General features: G+C 44.8%; 1 protein-coding gene across 1 annotated transcript in view; it reads left to right on the forward strand.

Moving 5' to 3' along the window:
• The first annotated feature begins 5,749 nt into the window (after positions 1-5,749).
• Positions 5,750-21,372, forward strand: part of LOC119456637 (nephrin) — a 334,910-nt gene continuing 319,287 nt past the window's right edge. Inside the window, exon 1 of the mRNA XM_037718464.2 lies at positions 5,750-5,950. Coding sequence (XP_037574392.1) covers positions 5,803-5,950 — 148 coding nt within the window. The 5' untranslated portion in view covers positions 5,750-5,802. The remainder of the gene's footprint in view (positions 5,951-21,372) is intronic.

The following is a 21,372-nucleotide window of genomic DNA, read 5'->3' on the forward strand; positions in this document are numbered from 1 at the left end:
CGGCAGCCACTTTCCACCGCAGAATAAATAAATATAAAGAAAAGAAAAATGAGAAAGACCCTTGAGATCGGGGAGCGCAGAACCGGCACTTATACCGTTGGTTTTTCTCCGCAGTCGTATTGTCTCCCGGTCGATATCAATGCTCTCTTCTTCTTCCATTCCGTGTCATAGACACAGAAAAGAAAAAAAGAAAAGATACCATGTAGTACAAAAGATATACGCACGGCGACACACTATTCAAATTGCAACGCCCAGGATGTATAAAGAAGCCCAAACGCAATATCAAAGCAGTCGTTCAACGAACGCACGCACGCACCCTACGCTCAGACACGTGCGAAAGCACACAAACGAAAGAGAACACAACAAAGAGAGAGATAGACAGCGAAGAGAGACAGACGGTTCGCGAAGATTTACACGATAAGCGTGCGAAAAACGGGGCCCAGTTTGTGCTAGGGCGGGCGGGCGTGCGTCGCCGTTCACTGCGCTTGTCGTAGATGCAAAGGATAACATGGCTGCCTGTGAGCCGCTCGCGCGTTCGGCGTCGCTCCTGCAACGGCACCACCCTGTTGCGTGCTCGCGACAGCTGGGCCCGCGGCCGACGTCAGCTTTTCGGCGACTGACAAACAGGGGACCGGCGGCAGGCGCTCCATCAACGCGAAGGGAAGCATGCCGAGAAGCGCGCCAAGAAGCTCGCTCGAAGGACACCTCCAAACGCCCCCCTCCCCTCCCTCGTGGAAAGCGGGAGGGACAGTGTATTACAAAACCGTGGAAGAAAAAAAGAGCTAGAAGGAGTTAGAATGTGTCGGAACAGAAAGAAAAAAATAAAGGAAACATTTAAAAGCAACCTTCTCTTCCCTACCACGCCTTCTTGTCCCTAGTGCTTAGCCCGGTACATAAGAGTACGGTCGCACCAGCGTCGCTTCCAGGAAGAGCATGGGAGGAGTGTGCTGCTGCTGCTGCCATGACTGGCTGTCTTGCCCTTTGAGTCCGCAAAAGTGATGATGCTCCTCGCTAAGAAGACGGTGGCCGCGCAGATAAGGCTCGCTTTGCGCGATTCGGGAAATCACACACGTGCGGCAGCGCTGCTTCTGGAAGTGTGTGTGTGTGTGTTGGCGGGGGGGGGGGGGGATGAGGGGGGGGGGGGTTGAAGCCCGGAGCTGTCGTTTCGCCGAGCGCTTTCCGACGCGGCTTTTAGGGTGCCCCACTCGCCCTTTGAGGCGCGAGAGTGAATGAAGCGACTTCCTTCCGAGGCGCGTCATTCGTCTGTGACGTTTAGACGCTCAAGAACGGCTTTCATCGCCTAGGCTTTCTTTCTTCTCCATCATTACTATGCTGAGTGAAGCGAGGGACTGTTCAACGTCAAAATAATAAAGAGTAGGCGGATGGTCAGCTTTTGTATATCACGGTTGGAAACAAGATCGATAAAGAACGTTGGGATGAGCTTGTGACACATGTGTCAATTTATCCAAAAATGTTGTGGCGCGTAACTGAATATAGAGGTCAAGGTGAAACGTGAAGAATGCCTGCGTAATTATCACTTAATAGGCATACTCACAATTATCGTCATCATTATCGTCATGCTATTCTACCGTGACCCGTAAGAGTAAAGTCTCTCCGCGCGATCACCCTACATTGCATCAACGGACATGCGATACAGTTCGCATGACTTACTGATGCTGTCACATAGTCCTAATCAAGCCGCGCGACTGTACGCGTAACGTGCGTGCGTTACTTTATGTGAAGCTGCGATGTCCGAAATTTATTGATCGTTTTTATGTATTGTTGATCGCGGTAGGTTGTCTCTAATGATCCCGAAAGTGGTGGCTATGTCAGAAAATTGTATTATAGCCGGGCGTAACCACACTGAATATCGACAATTTCCGCTCAAATACGTTCAAGAAGCTTTCTTATAACATTTATTATTTGAGAACATGCGGCAAGCAGATCAGTGAATTGGTCGGGATAGTCAATTAGGCTCCAAAGTCTCAAACCGAACATATGTCTCAAACGATTTTCATCGTCAAATTGCTCACCCGTTTCCTGTACGCAGAAAGTAGTTTGAGGCAGCGGCAGGTTTAGAAAATGGAAAGTTCTCATCCCGAGCTCGCATTTCCAGCACAAAGTTCTCATTCCGCTAGGCCGCGCTGAACCCCAGCTCCAGCCTCAAGCTTCTCTCGTCAAAATGTCTTTTGTGCGTTAGTTCTTTATTCCAACGACATTCTTCTTCAACACTAGTTGTACTAGCCAAGTGTCACAAAAATTGTATGAACTTTTTTCTGAACTGTCATTCTCCCACTCACAAGCTGCTGGTTTCCTTGGTTGTTGCAAAACTTCCGATGCTGATTCTTTTCCCCAGCGCTACAATGTTTTGTTTTATGTCGTTGGAAGTTTCACTCAGAAGCCTGCCTGTCCCCATCCTTCATGCGCTAAACATCGTTGACATCAATGTAACGATGAACTCGGATTCTGTAATACGCGTTACCCCCGTATTCCCAAGCGGTCCTCAACTCGAACCTCTTCTTCCAATCCACGGTGTTGAGCACAGCGTTGTCCCTCAGCTGAAGATGGCTACGTTTCTCAAGAATTGCCAAGACAATTGCCAAATGACATCGCCCAATGACGCGCAGCGACTTCTGTCTTGTAGTGTCGCTGCAATGCATCTTTACGAGTCGATGTAGGGCATTGAGTGGAGGAAGATTTTAGAATACTGGAGTAACTGTGCCTAGGGCTGCTTGAGGAAAATAAATTTAAATGTACCACTGCTTTCCTCAAAGCAAGGGAACCATACCTATGTCCGTTGTCGAATAAATGTAACGAGTAGCAGTCAGTCGTCCAGTTATTGTGATTTCACTCGACTGTGGGCAGAGGGATCATAGATGAACATTTCTCTTACATCGCGAGGCAAACCAGCGACCACATTGATGGTTGACGCTGGTGTCTAATCATGATAGAGATTAGCCCAGAGGATATCATGACAAAATGGGCTGTTATCAGCGCTTCCTTAATAATGAAAACATTTTTTTGTTGTTTTTGTATTTCTTTCGCTAAAAGTGTATGACACTCCTAGAGAGGCTTAGCTAGGCGGAGCAATTGCTGGCCAAGCCTGCCTAGTCAACCCCGCCTGTAGCAACGTCATCGCTACAACCACAAGTCGGGGCCGCTTAGCGCACACTGTGATATTGCTGACGCTGTGATGGGATGGTCTTCTCACTCCGATGCCGTTACGTTAATTCTTTAAAGCGCCCTTCGGAAGGGTGGGTACGACTGCATGCCTGTGAACACACTCAGTTTAGGTGGAAACCTGCGCGACTGCCTGACTTATTTGTCCACCTTCGGGTAAATTATTGCCCACCTTTGTAAAAGCTGCACGCACCGCATTTAGCGAGTATGTAAAAAAATTGTACATACATCGCGCCAATGTATAAGACGCACCTATTTTAACTCAATCGGCTTAATTCAACGCAATTATGCACCCTTATACGCGCATCGGAAAGTGCCGCACTTATACAGCATTTGAGGACAATAAATTTCCGTAAACAAGCGTTTTAGGAGCCACGAATTCTAACAGAAAAAAAATCCCCACCAATGCACTGTTTTGAAGGTGGTTGGTCAGCGAACTTTACGTATGTTACGCCTAATGTAGGACACTTTGTCATACACCCATCACACGATGTGCGCCCATTACGTACACTGCTCCTAAAGGCGATATATGACACAAACAGACGTTTCAATACAGTTTGCCAAAGATTTGTTTTATTCATTACACTGAAATGATTGCTATACTGATACGTGGTGGCTATGGCACACTCGGGTGTTTTCAGTTCTGAATTCCGAAATGTTTTTGGCCAAAGTTAAATCAATGCATGACCCGTGTACGTTAGTTGGTTGACTCGGATCGTTGAGGTAACCGAGGCCAAACTCTTCCACGAATAGGGTGAACCACTGCTTCGTTTCCGGTTTTGAGACGTATTAAACTCTCCGACAACGACCACCGGCGAGGGATTGGCGGCAACGTACGTTGATCAACGCGTAAGTGCGCGTGCCTCGTCATCAATCATGTGGTTTTGCGGTTTTTTTTATTTGGGCGTTTCGCATTGAAACGAAAGCTGTGATGTATGTTCTCCTCACGCCTGTGCCTTACCGGATGCGAGCCATTGCTCCTGGCACTGCACCACCACCGGGATCGGCCCACCTGATTTTTCTGTCGAGCTGACGGGCAAGAAAAAATCCCGGGATCCTAACCATAGACAGCTTCGCGGTAAAATCTCCAACCACCATTTCTCTAAGGCACTGAAAACCAATAGTCATTGCACTTCACTCAAAACCATCGAAGGCCTCGTCCTCCGACGCAGTCAAATAGTTAAGCTATTTTGTTCTGGCGACTTCGCTGGGTTACCATCCTCGGCCTCTGAATACCTTTTAGTTATTCTAGTCATTTTAGTCTCGTTATTATTTATTTATGGGGTCGGCGTTCGGGTTACCTTTGACAAAGATTATTCGCGACGAGACGACTTTCCATCAAAACTTTTACCTTAGGGCACAGACAGAGACATTCACAAAGAAATTGCTGGCTCTCGGGTAATCGAAAGTAGATGTGAGAATGAAATGGCTACCATGCACATGGCGTCTATTGCTGTCTGTGGTGTCGCCGCCTTCAACCGCTTTTCTTCTTCCAACCGTGCAGTGTGCTCAGCGTCTATCGCAACTTTTTCTTCCTGTCGCGTCCAAGTAATCGGCTGCAAATGTGCGGCCAACTCACGAACCACTGGCGTTGAAAAGAGCACAGGCAACCCTGTCTTAGCGCCAAAAGATTACAATCAGGTGTATGGTGCCCTGTATCTGCCTTTTGAACGTCTCTATTGGACATGACAAATAAAACTTCAGCGTACTAGAAGTTACAGCTTGAGTGATATTGTGAACTAACATTAGGAAGAAATCAGAATAAATATTTTTGGAACTTGTTTGAGAAGTAACTAGCGTATGTAATACGGTCCTGTACAAAGGTTTTGAGGCCAGAAACGACATTTTCTGAAGTTCTGACTGGTTGACCGGATGTTCTCGTTTGAGTTCCCGGATGATCTCGTTTTGTTGCGCGAATGTTCCCGTTTGACTGCCCGGATAACGGCTCTGGCTTTTGGCTCAACGTCACTTGAAGGTCGCCGACAACAGGCGCTAAAAGCATTTCATGCTTAAAAGAAGGAGAGAGAGAAAATGGACCTTTCCGCAGTTATGAAATACCACAGTGACAGACATGATATCTCATGTTATGATCCCTCAAATGCATACGCAAAGGAAATATCACAAGATCGCCCGTGCGAATGTCCTGTAAACAATAGAAAAACAAAATTTACGTACATTTTAAAAGAACGACATTGTGGCCTAATCAGGCGGATATATATATGAAGCACGTGAAAGGAGTTGCTAACTTTTTCCGCTCAATGCTTCGCCGGAGGCAGCCGAAACATGGCTCCACCCGCTCGATTATACCGCGTATCGATAACCCGCGGGATCACCGAGCCCTGGCTCGTGTTCTGGGACTCCAGCTTAGTGAGAGAGATGGAAGAGGGAGCGGAGCAGAAGAGGAGCGCGAGGCGAGAAGTTGCGCAAGGCGCCTTCTGCGCAGCTTGCCGCAGAGCGGGCGTCCAGCGCCGCCGCCGCCGCATCGAGCACGCAGCAGCAGCAACGGCGGGTGGTTGCGGCCTCGCCGTCGACGCTTCCGCCGCCAGAGCGTGCTCCTGTCTACGCGCCGGTGGCCCCCGGAGTGGCGCGCCGCTTCGAAGAGGAGCCGATTCGCTTCGCGCCATGGCGCCGTCGCGGGCTACGCTCCGAGTTCGGCCCCCGCCGGCGGGTTTCGCCGGTGCGGCGACTGTGGTGACCGCGGTGCTCGTGGCGGCCTGTGCGTTGACCGCGACACTTGTCAGCGGATACCTGCAGGACGACGAGACACCAGGCGAGTAGTTTCGTTTTTAAGCGTCACGCAGGATACGCTGACGTGCCAAGGAAAACGCCACCCGAGACATCGTGCAGTACTCGATTCGGCATGTGTGCAAAATGTGTCACTGGTATTGTCCACGCTGAGGATGTCACTGGAGCGGTGGCAAATAGACGAGTCCCGTAGAGATCTGACGTTGTGCATATATCTACACACGCTACACCGAGGCATCCGTGCGATGATACAATGACTTAGCGATGTTCTGTACGGGGCTTATCGGTGACGATACTAGTATACATGCGTACACTTGACATGCAACACCCGCGTGACAGCAAGGTTTCGGTGGCTTCTATAGGTTATTATGGACTTCCTCGTTTACAGTGTCTAGGCGTGACGCTAGTAGGTGGGTTGTTTTCTACGCTTGCACAGAACGTTTGCGCCAGCTTTCTTCTTTAAGACGGCAGCAGGACAATATCCCGTTTAAATAAATGGTGCCGATTTTGTCACCACTGATAAATGAAGTATTTGAACAGCTTCGCCGGCAGAAAACGTTAAATTTATTATCTGGAGCGACGCCTTCCCGGTGCGCATTCGTGAACATTCCTCGGCAAAAGCTCTTACGCCTGGGTCCCGTGCGCGTGAAGGAGATTTATGTGGACGGGGGCTTCCTCGCGCGCAAGTTGGCTTTTTCCTTAATCGTTCCTTCGCACGCTTGCTCGCAACAACACATCTGCGTGCGTGACGGTGAACTTCTCCACGTACCTCGCAACGTGTTGAGGACGGCAGGTATAGCTGCAGATGGCCTTTATTGTTTTCCGCCGTGCGGCTGTGCTGTGCGGTGCAGCCCAAAGCATAGGCACGAAGCCTGCCGTTGGTGTTTTGGGTTGGGTTGAGTTCGGTCTGGCCTCGCCCCTTGAAGTGTTTCTTGAGCCTCTTCTCCCCTGAAAGTACTTGCGTTTATCTCGTAAGTACTACGTATGCTCCCTGGAAGAGCTCTTATAGAGAGCATTCGTATGCGAACCCTACCGGCTTTTCCTGACTGTTGCTGCTGCGTCATGATATTTGCTGCCGCTGTCTTGCCGCGTAGCTCAAAGCAAACAATTCAAATACGGACCCAATGTGTGTTACCATTAAGCCACAACCACACGTGTACTAGTATCATGCCAATGCTACGTCAGACAATCTTCTGGTGTGTCACATTGTGTACCCAGGTTGCACAAGAACGCACTCGCGCGCGCCACTACCCTTTACGCAAAACACGCACGATTGCAGTGAGCATATTTACAACATATGGTGAATTGCTTCACAAACGCTTCTCTTCCCTAAGATTCCAAGATGAGCTTTGAATATGCATATATTTTTTTAATTAACTCGAGCGGTTTCGAGAAAGTTTCGAAAGACATTAAACATTAACGGCGGGAAACGGTTTACAAGATATGTCTTGATATTGCGAAAGGAAGAACGATCGTTTATTAATGACTATGAATCCTTGAGCACGCAGTGAAATGAATTGGTATCCTTGAAAGGGACGCCCGGACAACATCGCTCACAACTCTACGCAACACGGCAAGGTGAAAAAACAACAACAAATTATTAAGTAGGAAGTAAACCAAATCGACATAGTAGCAGACCGAAATAAGATGATTAAATGAGATGGAGCAATAGTACGTGAGCGTTTTATGACTAGTTTGTTTATACATTTATAGAACACTCATTTGTGACAGGTTTCGTGCAGAGCAATTCCATTAGCGGTTCTTTCTGTTTTACGCAAGAGCTTAAGCTGAGTAAGTATGAAGTGACCTAGATACTATGACATGGCAGCCATTATAAGTGTGTGTGTGCCGCAGGAAAATATTGAATGTCGTGTTTCATCGTTGAATTGCAAAACACATGCCCTTGATGAAATAGTCTGCCGTCCTGATGCATTACATAAAGTCACTCTCGCGAGATGGAGTAATGAGCGCGTGTTCTGCTGTTCTAAGACGCTTAAAGAACGATTAGAGTGGATTGTTCTGACATGTATGCACTCGTCAAAAGCTTTTCTTCTTTCTTCATTCCAGAAATACAGCAACACAAATCTTCTTAAGGCGTAAAGAGCGTGAGATGCATGTGGTAATTAATTTGTTGCGAAGAGATGGGCTGACTCCACCACGTCTTGTCTCCTGAATGCTTTCTGTGGACAATTTTTATGCTCACTGAAGTTTTTTTATGTTTTTTTGAAAATGAGAAATCTCTATGTGTTCACCTATTTTTCCTCAGCTTACTTTGTGTTTATTAACTTTCTCATTGCTGCTGTTGTTTAATAAATGTGTTAGTTCGAAAGTGGGCCGTTGAAGGGCCTGATATACAAAAAACATCAAGAATAAAGCCTAGCGGATAATAACACTAGCAAAACAAATACAAGAGAAGTTGCGACAAAATAACGAACGAAGCATACAACAACCAATCATGCATTTCGAGCGCAGCCAAAAATTACGGTTAAGTGCGAGCACCTTAATCTATGGATTCTCAGAGCTCAAGTTGTAGACCCTTGAACAAAATAGTATACGGAGTATGCGGAGTATATATAAAAAAAACTGACCTTCTTCGTAGCTAGACGCACAAACTCAAGTTTACGAATGCACTGAAAAATTCGCAATGCTGTGTTTGAAGTGTAGTCATCAATTTCAAATTATAATCATAGGCAGAGAACAAAGCCGGCTTTATCGCAGAATCCTTGGTTCGTACACTTTCCCTTAGCGGAGTATTTTTCCTCGGGGGTATCAAACGTCCAATCTGCTCCCAGCTTTCTTGATCAACTTAAGCTGTCCTCGCATTCATGGCTGAATCAATTATGAGAGCGAAAGAATATGATTTTATGAAGCCACTTATGCTGAAAAGGGCGATGCCCGTAAAACATCGCGCGTGAAATATTTGCTCGCTTCGCGGGAATATAATAAGTAATTTCGCGCGCAATTACGACGTAGCGGTTTAGAGAGCTTTCCTGTTTCGTATATTTCACGTCTTCTGGCTGCCAACGAGAAATTCAAAGATTAAAATTTTCCCAGAAAATAAACGCACAGTTCGGGATGAATTGGTGCTTTCAGAGCCCAATTGCGCTGCCTCAACTTTCTCGAAAACTGTATGCAAACACGCCGAGGGTTTTGTCGCATTAGCAATGCGAACCTGCGTGTTATAGATTTTTATTCGGCGCGCTGAAATTTGCCGACATTGAATTCCTTCAGTTTAGTAGACTCTGATATAGTATTGCCAAACTCACTCAAACGCTTACGTCGCAAGACGTGCCACAGTTATGCAGACATATGTCTCAGTGCGCTGAATATCCACCAAAACTTTGCTCGAAATTTTTATGTTTACTGATTTGTCTCCTGCTGCCGCGATGTATTCTTGTTGCACATTTTACTTTAGTGTTTAGTGACCTATGATCTATTTCTTTATCTTTTTCCTTCCCATCTTCCTATCTTTTCTGTTTCTATTGTATCCTTTCTGAAGAGCAGGCAGGCGTTGTCCGCTTTTTGTTAACGGTTGCCAGCTTGCTCTTTCCATTCATATTTTAGTCTGTTCATACAGGCAGCTCTCCATTCATACTGAGCACACCATTCATTCATAGAACGCTATTCATATAAAGACCTCCCTCGCTGATGCGTATTCCGGGTGTTTGGCGCTTGATACTTGCAATATAACTCTAAGAATACTTACAGTTCTACCAAACATATCCACAGAATCCCTTATGATTAGGAGTTGCGAGTCCAAATTACTTTCTGTTAAAGTGGGCTACGCATACAAGTGGTTCAAATTTACTGAAAATTAGGTGGATCAAGAACTCTACTTTTCTTTCTTACTGTTTTCCCACTGTTAAAATAGAAAATACTTTTCTGGTGAAAAGTTACTTTCTGATTCGCGTCTGAGCTGAACATCCAGTGAAATGTCCCTTTTTTTTTTCTTTTTTGCCCGTTACTGTGCCCTCGAAAACACGTAGACTGCCTTCATTTGCCCAAAAGTTACGCACATTTTTGTGTGGTTTCACCTTTTTTGTTGTTTTCAAATGTGTTTAATTTTGCTTTTATGCGAATTTGCGCAAAATGACGAAGAAAAAAAAAACACCTGTAGAAGAAGAATTCCTTCACTAATTCTTATCCGGCCACAAGCGAGACGGTTATGTGAGAAAAGCAGAGAGACAATGTGATGTTGACAGTCTGACCTTCTGCGCTGTAATCACGGCAGTCGCTGATTATGTGCGAAGTTGTCCTTATAGTATCGCATGCTTTAGAGTTGGGGTAATCTTTGAGAATAAAATTTCGGGTAAGTGCTACCCAGGGCCTCAGTCTTTGTCAAAATCTGGAGTTCATACCATGGACGTCGCGTTGGCGCACGCGTGGCAGTGACCATTGCTCAGACCACGAGAACGTTTCCGTTCTGTGAAACCCGTACGGATTTCGTTTGTAGGTTCGTGCTACATTCGGGTGGATGACAATATCCTCTGTCATGACGCTTCTTACAGCTTGCGGGATTCCGCACAACTGATTCGCCATGTGGTCGTGTGCACATCATACGCGTGACCCACATGCGCCTGCTTGGTGTGTGCACATAAAGTTTACTAATTCACATAAATTCTTCAGTTGTGCGTGTCAAAACCACGATCTGGTCAAACGGCGTGCCTAGAAGGCGGGGGGGGGGGGGGGAGGGGGGGTACCGGATATGTCTTACACCTAAATAGCACGTACATTTAGGTACACAAGCGTTTTTTTTTGCATTTCGCCCCAAGAAATGCTGCAGCGGCGGTCGAGATTGAACCCGCGACCTTGAAATAAGCAGTGCAACGCCGAGAAAACGTGAAGCCCCGCTCCTGTAAAACGATAGCACGTAATGGCTTTGTAGCTCTTCTTAGAATTCCCTTTCTTCGCCACTGTACGTCATTTATACAATTTTGCGTAACCTATGCGAGTGTTCCAAATCTCGGCGAAGACGGCTACTTTGTCTTGATTGGACAGCTGCCATCCTAAGGTCTGTTGCATACCTGACGTAGACCACAAGAACGACAGCTTTGAAGACACGGCATCGAGTTCTACAAGGATGCCGGCTCTGTGACGATCAAATGGTCTCTAACGAGCAGATGACACAGATTAGTGCTGCAGCGACAAACTTCGGGATGTAGTGAATTTAGATGACAGCTGTTAAAGGAGTTACAGTCATGATCAAGTCTCGTATGTACGTGTCTCGGCCATCAAATCTCAAGCGCGAATGCTGCTCAAGCGATAGGCATCTCGACTTGAATAGAATCGAGAAAGCGATCCGCGCGATTCATCCAAGTGTATAAGTCTGCGTTATCGGTTGGATGTAATTACCCAGATTAATTAACAACACTTCATCGAGTAAAATATGAAATGAATAAGTGACTTTTTATTTGTGTCGGATTTTTAATAACGTCATCACCATTCTCAGCTTACTTCGAACACAATGGCTTGCTCCAGTGGTCTGCGATTTAGCTCCTGAAATGCCGCTGTCGCTCGCAAAATAGGAAAATATAAAAGTAAATATGCTACCACGGAGTAAGATAAACAGGAGCGCCGGCTCCAAAAGGCGTCGAAAGATATGGAGGCACAATCTTTCAAAATATGCATACAAGGAGACAAATTGTGATTATGCCTGAGCCGCATTTATGCTTGCTGCAAGTTTATCCAGGCATGTTCCTGAAAGTTGAGAAACCGACAACAGCGATCTCGCTGAAGAATTATCTGTTATCTAACTACAATGCGTTGCTTTTGAGCATCTGCTGTTTCTAACGTCCTGCTAAGTGGGACTTGGTCCCACAAAAGGAACGAGCTCATGGTAAACGTCTGGAAAGTGCATTTTAAGTTAATCATCGCATTAAATTATTGCTAAAATGATCACACCAAAGAACACAACAATTTCACTGACACGAGAAAACAATTGTCGTGCTTCAGTGATAAACATTAAGCCATGCAATGTATACAGCACTACTACCAAAGAACTAATCAGAGAACTGTCTATAAAAAATGTGGAAACATGAGAAATCGCCTAGTACTTTCACAGGTCCTCTTTCTTTATAGGGGCGGGACGAAAGTTCAGTATGCTGAGACATATCGCGTGTCCCATGTAAGGTTAGCCAAGCTGTTCAAAGCAAAACAAAAAAAAAACGATAAAAAATTATGGTGCAAGATAGGATTATAACAATTACACTGTTCAGTCGTCAGAATTCTGGCGATGGAACACAATAGGTTTTAAATTGTATATTGCAATATGTATTTAAATCTCTTTCTTTTTCTTTGAAAAGCTTTGATAATGTTAGCTGGGACACACCCTATGTATGCTTCCTTACACATAGTGGAAGCCTGTATTAGTCATAAAAATAATGACAAAGTGTATTGCAATGTTGGTGTATTTTGTATTACTCAACGGTGATGTGTTCTACTGAAGCGCCAGTGGTCAACAATGAACTCAAGCGCCACTCAACAATACACGCAACCTGAATAAGACATCTTCTCTATGCGAAGTTATAATAACCAAACTGAAATGGTGGCCTCGTCATATATGCGTCCTCCGCATTACATATTCTGACTGCAGAGACCATGTTTATAAGTATTTTCTATCTTGAAACTGCAGCGCACACACAAGAAACGAGGACACAAGGCAAAGGTGTCCTCGTATCAAGTCACGCAGGCGCTGACTCGCAAACTGAGTTGCGGGTCAGCGCCTGTGTGACTTGATACGAGGACAACTTTGCCTTGTCTCCTCGTTTCTTTTGTGTGCGCTGCAGTTTCAAGACGAATACCTACCAACTGGCCCGACTTTCAGTACTTCTACAATTCATGTTTGTAAGGTTCAGGAGTACCTCCCCAGGACGCCTTTAAATAGAATTTTCTTTCTTTCCTAGGACAGTATCGGAATTGAATTTGTTACCGGCGGAAGTCGTTAGCGGAAACACTGCTGACTTGTTTTACACTGTACTATGCCTCACGCAATGACGCCTATTGGCGCTGCGCGATTCGTTTGAACAGAGAGTAAAGTAATAATAGAAAGCGGGTTGTGTAGGCAACTTCGAAACGTAAGCCAAGCAAGAATGAGAATATTCGCGGGCATATATATTATTATTTATTTGAGCAATAAAAAAAAACGTCACGTTGCTGCGCAATTAGGCATACAGGATTATGACAGTGAGTAGAATACGCCGTAAAGTTAGACGTAAGGTTGTTTCATTCCATCTTGTTACTGGATTTCCGCTCCCTTGCTCATGGTAATGGCTTTGGGGTGGTGTTGAGAAATGGGATGGGAGGTGGGGATTTGGGTGCGGCATTGATTACGTCACTGCTTGACTGGTGTTTCTCCGCTTCCACTGGTACGGCGGGCTCGAGAATCGTGGTAAGCCCCATAAACGGGGACGGCGATATTTGCCAGCGCTGAGCCCTCGGCCACTTATTAAGTGTGGTTTATTGGAGGTAGTGCCTTCCGAATAGACTTACCTGCGTGTTGGCTGCGTGGGGAATCCTAGAGAGTCTGGAATGCATTAAGGCTGCGTCCATTAAGGAAGCCATATTGCCGGTTATGTAGTGGATGGCGTTTCGTGGGAGTAAATTATGTATTGTGTGCCGGCGCCATGTGAACAGCAACCTTGCGTGTCGTGGAGTGGGGTAACGCTGGGAGAGTGGTTTCTTGTTTCAAAAAGTGCTTTCTTTCGTGAGAACATATAGTTACACAGATAGAATGACTGGCTCCAAATGGGAAGTTTATCCTTAACAAAAGATGCGGATTCAACCGCTTGTGCATTCACCCTAATAAGGGTGCATTCAACCTCGTAAATGCACCCTTACGCGTGATTCCTTCATTTTTCTCCGCAACGTGAGTATATCAACGAACTCATGGCGTTGTCGTATATTCTGCTTTGTTCAAATGAAATTCGTTCATTACTCTGAGAAATAAAATTAAGGAGATGCAACGCACATCTTGGAATCTGTGTGAGAGGAAGCCATCGTGAAGCGGTCAATCAAACCTACGGGTTTGGCGTTAACGAAAACAGGTACGCACGCATGTGAATTCGCGGACCCGTGCTATACGCAATGTGACACGCGGCGATCAAGTCAAAGAGATAGACAACATTGGCCCAGTAGAAGTACACGTGCTACTTACGCTTACAGACAACCGAAGGACAGAGCCAACTATGCTTATGAAATTAGGAACCTCATATGCAAATAATAAGTCATTAATTACATCACATCCCAAACAGCTGCTGGTAAGCATTTGCGGTTTGGGGTTAACTGTAACAAATATTAGGCGTCAACTCGGACTTCAGTTTTTTTTTTTTGCGTAAGAAGAAACCATGTGATTTTAAATTTCTTTACAATTTGTCCTTGATTAAGCTCTCGACAAAAAAAAAGTTCTATGTCAACATGCATGAAGGCCAGTTTCAAAGAAACAGTTCCAAAGTATATTCATAAAAAGGTGCCCTGTGTTTTCTTGTTTTGTTGCTGTCTTCATACATACATGATACTATTTTGGGCACAAGCTTCATTAATGTGATGCTGAATAAGCTGTCGCGAGAATTTCGTGACGTACACGTTTAATGAAGAGATATAACTTACTAATTTCTCGTCATCTGTCTTTCTTACATGATGTACGCCGTGTCATGGCCCCTTTATGTTTCCACGCTCCTGCTACAATGCTTGCGGGCGTAGTCAGTGCTTGCATGAATAATTAAACACCACTGGAGCATATGATCAAGGTGGGAACAGCGCTAGTACGCGGCACGAGATTAGAGATTTATGCATCGCCCCTCTGTAAGCGGGGAAAGCAACTGCTCGTTTGTGCACGCCAAAGCGCAGTCGTATGGTTCATAACCTTACCTAACGTCAGTCTCCCGATTATTCGTATGTTTAGAAGACGAATGGGTGCCTTCCTGACTAATAAACAAGAACAACGTGCTGGCATGGTTTTCAGTACGCCGAGATTCCGTCCACGTTGGTTGATGCCTAATTGCCCATTGCAATTGTTGTCTGTTCTTATCTGTTGTCCAATTTCGGTTGTCCTAATTCATCGAACCGCACTCAATGGTTGCATACTTCCGAAAGATCTATGTGCTTGAACTCGATACGCGGCCTTACAAATGCTGAACTAAATGCATCTCATACACTCGTCTTTCCCGTTCGTACTGCTTGTGCGAAGTGATGTGTTGTGGTGCGGCTTCCTCGGTTTATCGCGATAATAATTATGCAAGAGCGCGAGGCTCATTCAAGCGCTTGGCGTCGCCGCCGTCGTGCTGCCGCGCTATCGACAGCGCAAGCGCGGCCAGCGCGCGGTGGGTTAGAGAGCCTCCGGAGACTCAGAGTGCAGCTTGTCTGCAAAAACGACGAAGCGAAGTAATTGGGCGCACCGTCAGCGCTTCGCTCCACCGGCTCGGTTTTGTAGCCATACCGCTGTTCTGACTTCCGCTGATTGAATAAGCGTTTTGCGCACACACATTCGCGGTCCTGTTCAGCTACAATGCCACACCGTGGTGCATACAATGGTCTCATCGGAACGGGCAATAACCGTCAAGGCAAATAAATATATCTAATCCTTTGTTTGGGCGCTGACAACCACCGACGATCTTCCTTCGGTCTCGTCTGGTGAACCATCCAAGTGCAGTGCTTGGAACGCCGCTGGCGGTGCTCCCCAAAACGACAGCCTTCAGAGACGCCTTCAATGCAACGCACAGCCTTGCTATCGCTTACAATGCTTCGTCTTCGGGCGAAACTGTCAAATTTGTTTGTCTCCTGTCTTTTTCTTTTTCTTTTTTTCTTCACCTCTCCCTTTCCAGCAGGTAGGTTTTTACTAGTTGGCTCCTCTTTCTCTATATACGTATGCATGAAGATGATTTATAAAATTGGCTGCAAGTTTGCTAGAAAGGATAGATTCTAGCGGGGAAAAGTTAACACTGCGACGTTGACGGCCCTTTTTCTTCACGGTACACCACAATTAGCGCCAATCGTTGTAGAATAACCATTTAGAAAACATGGACACGTTGATAAATCTTGCCCGCCAAGAAAATTTGCACCCGTGGCCGAAGCCCGTTCTCCGTGTGCACAGAATTCAACGACAGCGCCACCACGCCGCTGTAGCGCCACATTGAGCTTCTTCTCTGTAGTACCTATTTTTACCTTTGGCAGCTGTTGTGGGTCGCGTGAGAACAATCTTACGCGACTTAGCTAGAGGTTGTGCGTCAAATAAATGCTACGGTAGCCACATTTCTATGGCAGCGACAAGCAAAAACCCGCGTGCACTTGACTTTAAGAGCACGGCAAAGAACCCCCAGATGGTTAACATTAATTCGGAGTCATCCACTACGGCGTCTCTCCTGTGAAATTGGATCTTAGTTTTGGCACGTAAAACTTCCGAGATTGCTTAACTTTTCTCCTTATTTTCATCCCTTTCAGACGAGTCGCCTTCCTTATTTCTTGACACATTCGGAGCCTCATTACGCCATAAAATGTTTTGTCCCTGTACTAACCCTTCTGCTACATTAACGATAAGTGTTTGCACTTTGTGCGTATAATTTATTTATTCATTTATTTTATTTATTTATTCATACTGTCAGCACAAGCCAAAACAGGAGTTGCGGTTACATTGCTGTCATCTACGAACTAGACATAATGCATGTTTAAATAATTCAATAGAAAGCAATCAAGATAAGATAGGAAGGCACATCATATAAACAAATATGAAGCAATAAAAACATTAGTTAAAATTAACAAGTTACACTACCATATGGTCTAACAAGAAGTAATGCACCAAACAACTGCAACCGACAAACAGCTAACAATAAAACGTATTCTCAACCGTTTACAAATAATTGGTAACAGCCTTAACAAAAGATTATAAATCAGTACACTCTACTATATCTTGTGGCAAGTTGTTCCAATCGTCTATGCTTCGAACCAAGAACGAATTTTTGAATGATTCTGTTCTATAATTAAGTGGCTTAATATGTTTTGAATGCTTTGTTCTGGGGTTAGCAGGTCTCTCTAATGTGATGTGTTTTTATAAGTCTGCTTTATAGTCTCCGCCTAATACGTGAAAGAAGAATGTCAGCCTGTTAAGCTGCGTTTCCTGCTTGACAGTCACTAAGCCAGCTCTATTTCTAAGTTCGGTGACGGACTGGGTTCTAGCGTATGTGTTAAAAATAAACCTCAAGGCCTTGTTTTGTACGCGCTCACATTTTACTGTGTTTTGTTGAGTGTACGGCTCCCAAACATGACTTGCATAAGTCAGTACAGGAAGTACAGTCATTTTGTAGGCCATTGTTTTTACCTCTGGGGTGGCGTCGTGAAGTTTTCGTCGTAATGAACAAAGTTTACGCATGGCCTTATTACAGATGTTGTCGACGTGTACCGACCAGTTCAAGTCATGTGTGAGGTGAATCCCTAGGTATTTAAATTCCTTAACCTCAGCTAATTCGGTTCCGTTAATGCTGTAGGGGAAAATTAAAGGATCTTTTTTGCGCGCCATACGCATGCAAACAGTTTTTGATGCAGTCAGCTCCATTTGCGACTCGTCACACCAGATAGTGACTTTTTGTAAATGGTTACTAAGGTCCTGTTGATCATTAGGAGTGCATATTTTACCATATACAATGGTGTCATTTGCATAATGTTTGATGGCTATTTGTGGCGAAAAACCTGCCCCCATATCGCTAATATAAATGGAAAAAAGTAAAGGGCCTATAACAGATCCTTGCGGCACACCCGATCGAACTGATTTATTGGTACTGCAAACAGAATTTAATGAAACAAATTGGTCCCTTTCTGACAAATAAGCCTCAATTCATTTTAATAGCTGAGTATTACCTAAGAAACAAGACAGCTTCATAAGCAGCTTTCTGTGGGATATTCTGTCGAATGCTCTGCGGAAATCGATAAAGATAATATCTATTTGACCCCTTCGATCAGTATATTGACCGATTTCAAGTGTAACCTCAGTGAGAACAGTGAATGTGGAGTACCCTCGGCGAAAACGATGCTGGTTTTTACCCAAAATGTCGTTTTCTTCCACAAGTTTAGTTAGGTGGGTGGTTAAGATATGCTCTAGCGTTTTGCAACATGTACTTGTCAAAGAGATTGGTCGGTAATTAGTGACATCATGTTTGGAACCCTGTTTGTGAATTGGTACTACCTTAGCCCGCCTCCAGTTTCTCGGAACGTCGCCAGATTCTAGAGATTTAGTATAGATTAGAGTTTAGTATAGATATCCGAAAGAAAACATGAGCACCACTCGGCGTATCTCTATAAAAAAGCGTTGGGAATTTCATCAGGGCCTGGGCATTTCATTCTCATCTAGTTTAAGGAGCAGGTTCAAAATGCCGTCTAGTCTAATAATGACACATAAGCTACACAAAACAAGGAAGGGCCCAGTGACAAGTGCAAAAATTTGTCGTGGCATTTATGTTTTCTAGCTTCTGCAACTGTATCTCAACAAAGTAAACAAAACGTTTTAGTTTTTTGTTTTTTGTTCCTGACGTCAGGCAGAATTTTATGAACGTGCAAAGAAAAAAAACAAAAAAAAAAAAAAAAACTAGTGCAGTGCAGGAGCATGTGCCCGTGGAATTGGTTGCCTTTTTCCTCTGACTTCAACGCAAATTTACAACTGTCATCAGGAGGAGGAGGAGGAGAGAAAGAGAGAAGGCAAGGATGTTAACCAGAAATGCGTCTGGTTGGCTACCCTACTCTGGAGGACGGCATCAGAAATTGAGATAAACTCGATGCATTGCGCAACGTTCTGCGTACCATAATGGAACGGCGTGCAGCTTGTTTTTTTTTTTTGTTTTTTTTTTCATACATAAGTAGACCTCCCAGTCCCGACAAAAAAAAAACACTGGAAAGTTATCTTTATTTGTTCTTATTCTTTCTTTTTACGCGTGTGCGTGTTTGTGTGGGTTTGTAAGTTGTCAGCTGGCCGTTGTCCGTGTGTGTTTGTTGGGTGCTAGAAGGTGTGGGGAGGGGGGGGGGTGACGGGGCACTACGCTACGCTTCATGGGGCGAGTACCTATTCTTGCAATCAATCGGCAAACGGTGTGGATAGCCCCGGCGAAAGAACAACCTGTAGCTGCAGAGGATGTTGTGTCGCTTTTGGCTTGCTAGTCGTTGTCACTGTCGTGTTGACGACCTCCTTCTATTGATAAAGAGAAAAAAGTTTACCAGTAAAACTGGCCAGTGGACTGGGATTTCCGCTAGATTTGCGCATGCGCTCTGTGCTCAAGCTTGAGTTGGCGTGGTCCCTTTAAAATCTTCGAATGATGAAGTGGAGGTAGTGTCTGCACACGGAGATACCTTTGAATATTTGAGCGACTAACTGATTAGTTCAACGTACACATGGGCATTTTGCGTTGTGCTTATGAAATGCAGTAGGGCAGCCTAGATATTTTTTACCACCGAAAGGCACACGAACGCGAAGGGATCTGACAAGCTCTTCGCGTTTTATTTTGCGTCGAATTCGAAGTTTTATATTTATTGGAAATCTGCGGTGATTGTCGTGTCGCTAAATGGTAGGTCGAGTGAAGATGTACATCAAATAAAGTTAATATGGAGCCATCTGCTACGGCCTCTCGTGTGGCCGCTTGTTTTGTTGCACTGAAATGCAGGGCTGCAAACACAAAGGCAAGTAAAAGCACAAGGGGCAAAACTAACCCTGCTTTGTTTCTACTTTTCGTTCCTACTTACCATGCATTCCGACCAACTTGCTCAACGTTCAATCATTGTAAGTAACTGCGTTCTTTTAGAGCGGTAAATCCAATCAACCACGAATCTTTAAGTGACCGTCGGGAAATTTCATTCATTAAGGTAAAACCTGCGCTAACGTTTGCATGTGTGCATCGACGTCCGTAACGTTTTACATCGAATAATGTGCGTGTTTCGAAGGTTTTCGTGATTTCCGTCTCGGGGAGCTTTTTTAGTACAAATATAAACCCAAGAAAATATTCGTAGAACATCGCCCAATGTGTATTATGAATATCTTGAACTTTGAGCCTCGCAAAAAGAAAATATGCTTTTAAATGTGGGACACTTATTCAGTGCTTTCGCTCGGGAATACGGCATGGTCCTTCACCTACATTGTGAAGTGCGAGACTCTAAGAAAGATCTCAAAATATATCTGATAGACTTGCGGGCATTGTTTGCCTTGAATGAAGGTACTGCTTGATAGACTAAGTGTCCCGACTACGCACGTGGACGTCCGTAGATGGTGGAGGGCAGATGTGTATGCGAGCAACTACAGGACAACGTGGTATTCATGACCCGATGTTTCCTTTGGGGCTCACCGCACACAAAACAAAGTGGAGCACGATCGCCGTATCTAAACACCCCTCCCCCCCCAAAAAAAGAAAAGAAAAATGAAATAAACGGTGAACTGTAGTGACTCGCACCAGCATTAAACGATGAAAAACAGCGCAGAGTAAGCGCTAATGATGCACGTGCCGCTAGTGCTTTAAGCAGGAAAGTCGGGGCTGAAGGTAGAACGAGGGCCAGATTAGCTCGCGGCAGGTAAATAGCCGGACCCATTTCCTAGCTTCTTCGCGACATTTCGTTTTATCTCTTGTCTTTCTTCGTGCATCATTTTCGTTTTCCTTCGGAAGTTAAGAGTTAGTCCCTTTGCGTCGTCATTTGCATTATTATGCAGTTATAAAAAGACATTTATGCTGTTTCGTGGTTAAAGAACCGTGCCATCAAGCTGCTTAGTCATACTTAAAACATGCCTTCGACACAGAAGTGCGTGCAACAAGGGAATTACAGTTGCAGTTGGTGACACACGTGTGGCGTGCCAACCTGGAGAAGCAAATAGGGCATCGAAGGTCACTTGACCACATGGTGGCAGTTCCTCGGGCTTTATTGCATCACTTGATAATGACTGAGAAACGAAGCGGCTGTTGACGGGCGTCAGCAGAATGTCTCTATTGTGAACGTCCTCGCTATTGAGCGCCGATGTGTTACAGTATACAACACGAAAAGCAAAGGTAATCACAAGATTCTGCAAAAAATTAAATGGTAATTTAAGGTTAAGAATGGCACGACACAAAACACACGGACATTAAGCGACGGGACGAGTATACTCGTCCTTCATGTCCCTGTATTTTGTGTCGTTCCATTCTTAACCTTGAACTATGTACCAACTTGCCCAGCAGAGAGTTTTTAATCAAAAATTGTTATTGAGCCAGAATGCATGTTCTCATAGGAAACGAGAAAGGGATCACATCAGAAGCAACAATCGAGCTATAAAACAAATTAGACATTTTTTTTGTACTCAGAGAAAAAAAAAACTTCAGATCGTACCATTATCGATATCTAAGTCCGTGTTCAAAGTTGAGTAGCGGTAATACTTTCAAATTATGAGGAAGCGGAATAAATAAGAGAATAAATAAGGACAGCAGATTTTAGCGATTCTTTCACGCCCGAACTCAT

The sequence above is a fragment of the Dermacentor silvarum genome, chromosome 6 (assembly GCF_013339745.2).
Source record: "Dermacentor silvarum isolate Dsil-2018 chromosome 6, BIME_Dsil_1.4, whole genome shotgun sequence".
NCBI classification, from domain to species: Eukaryota; Metazoa; Arthropoda; class Arachnida; order Ixodida; family Ixodidae; genus Dermacentor; species Dermacentor silvarum.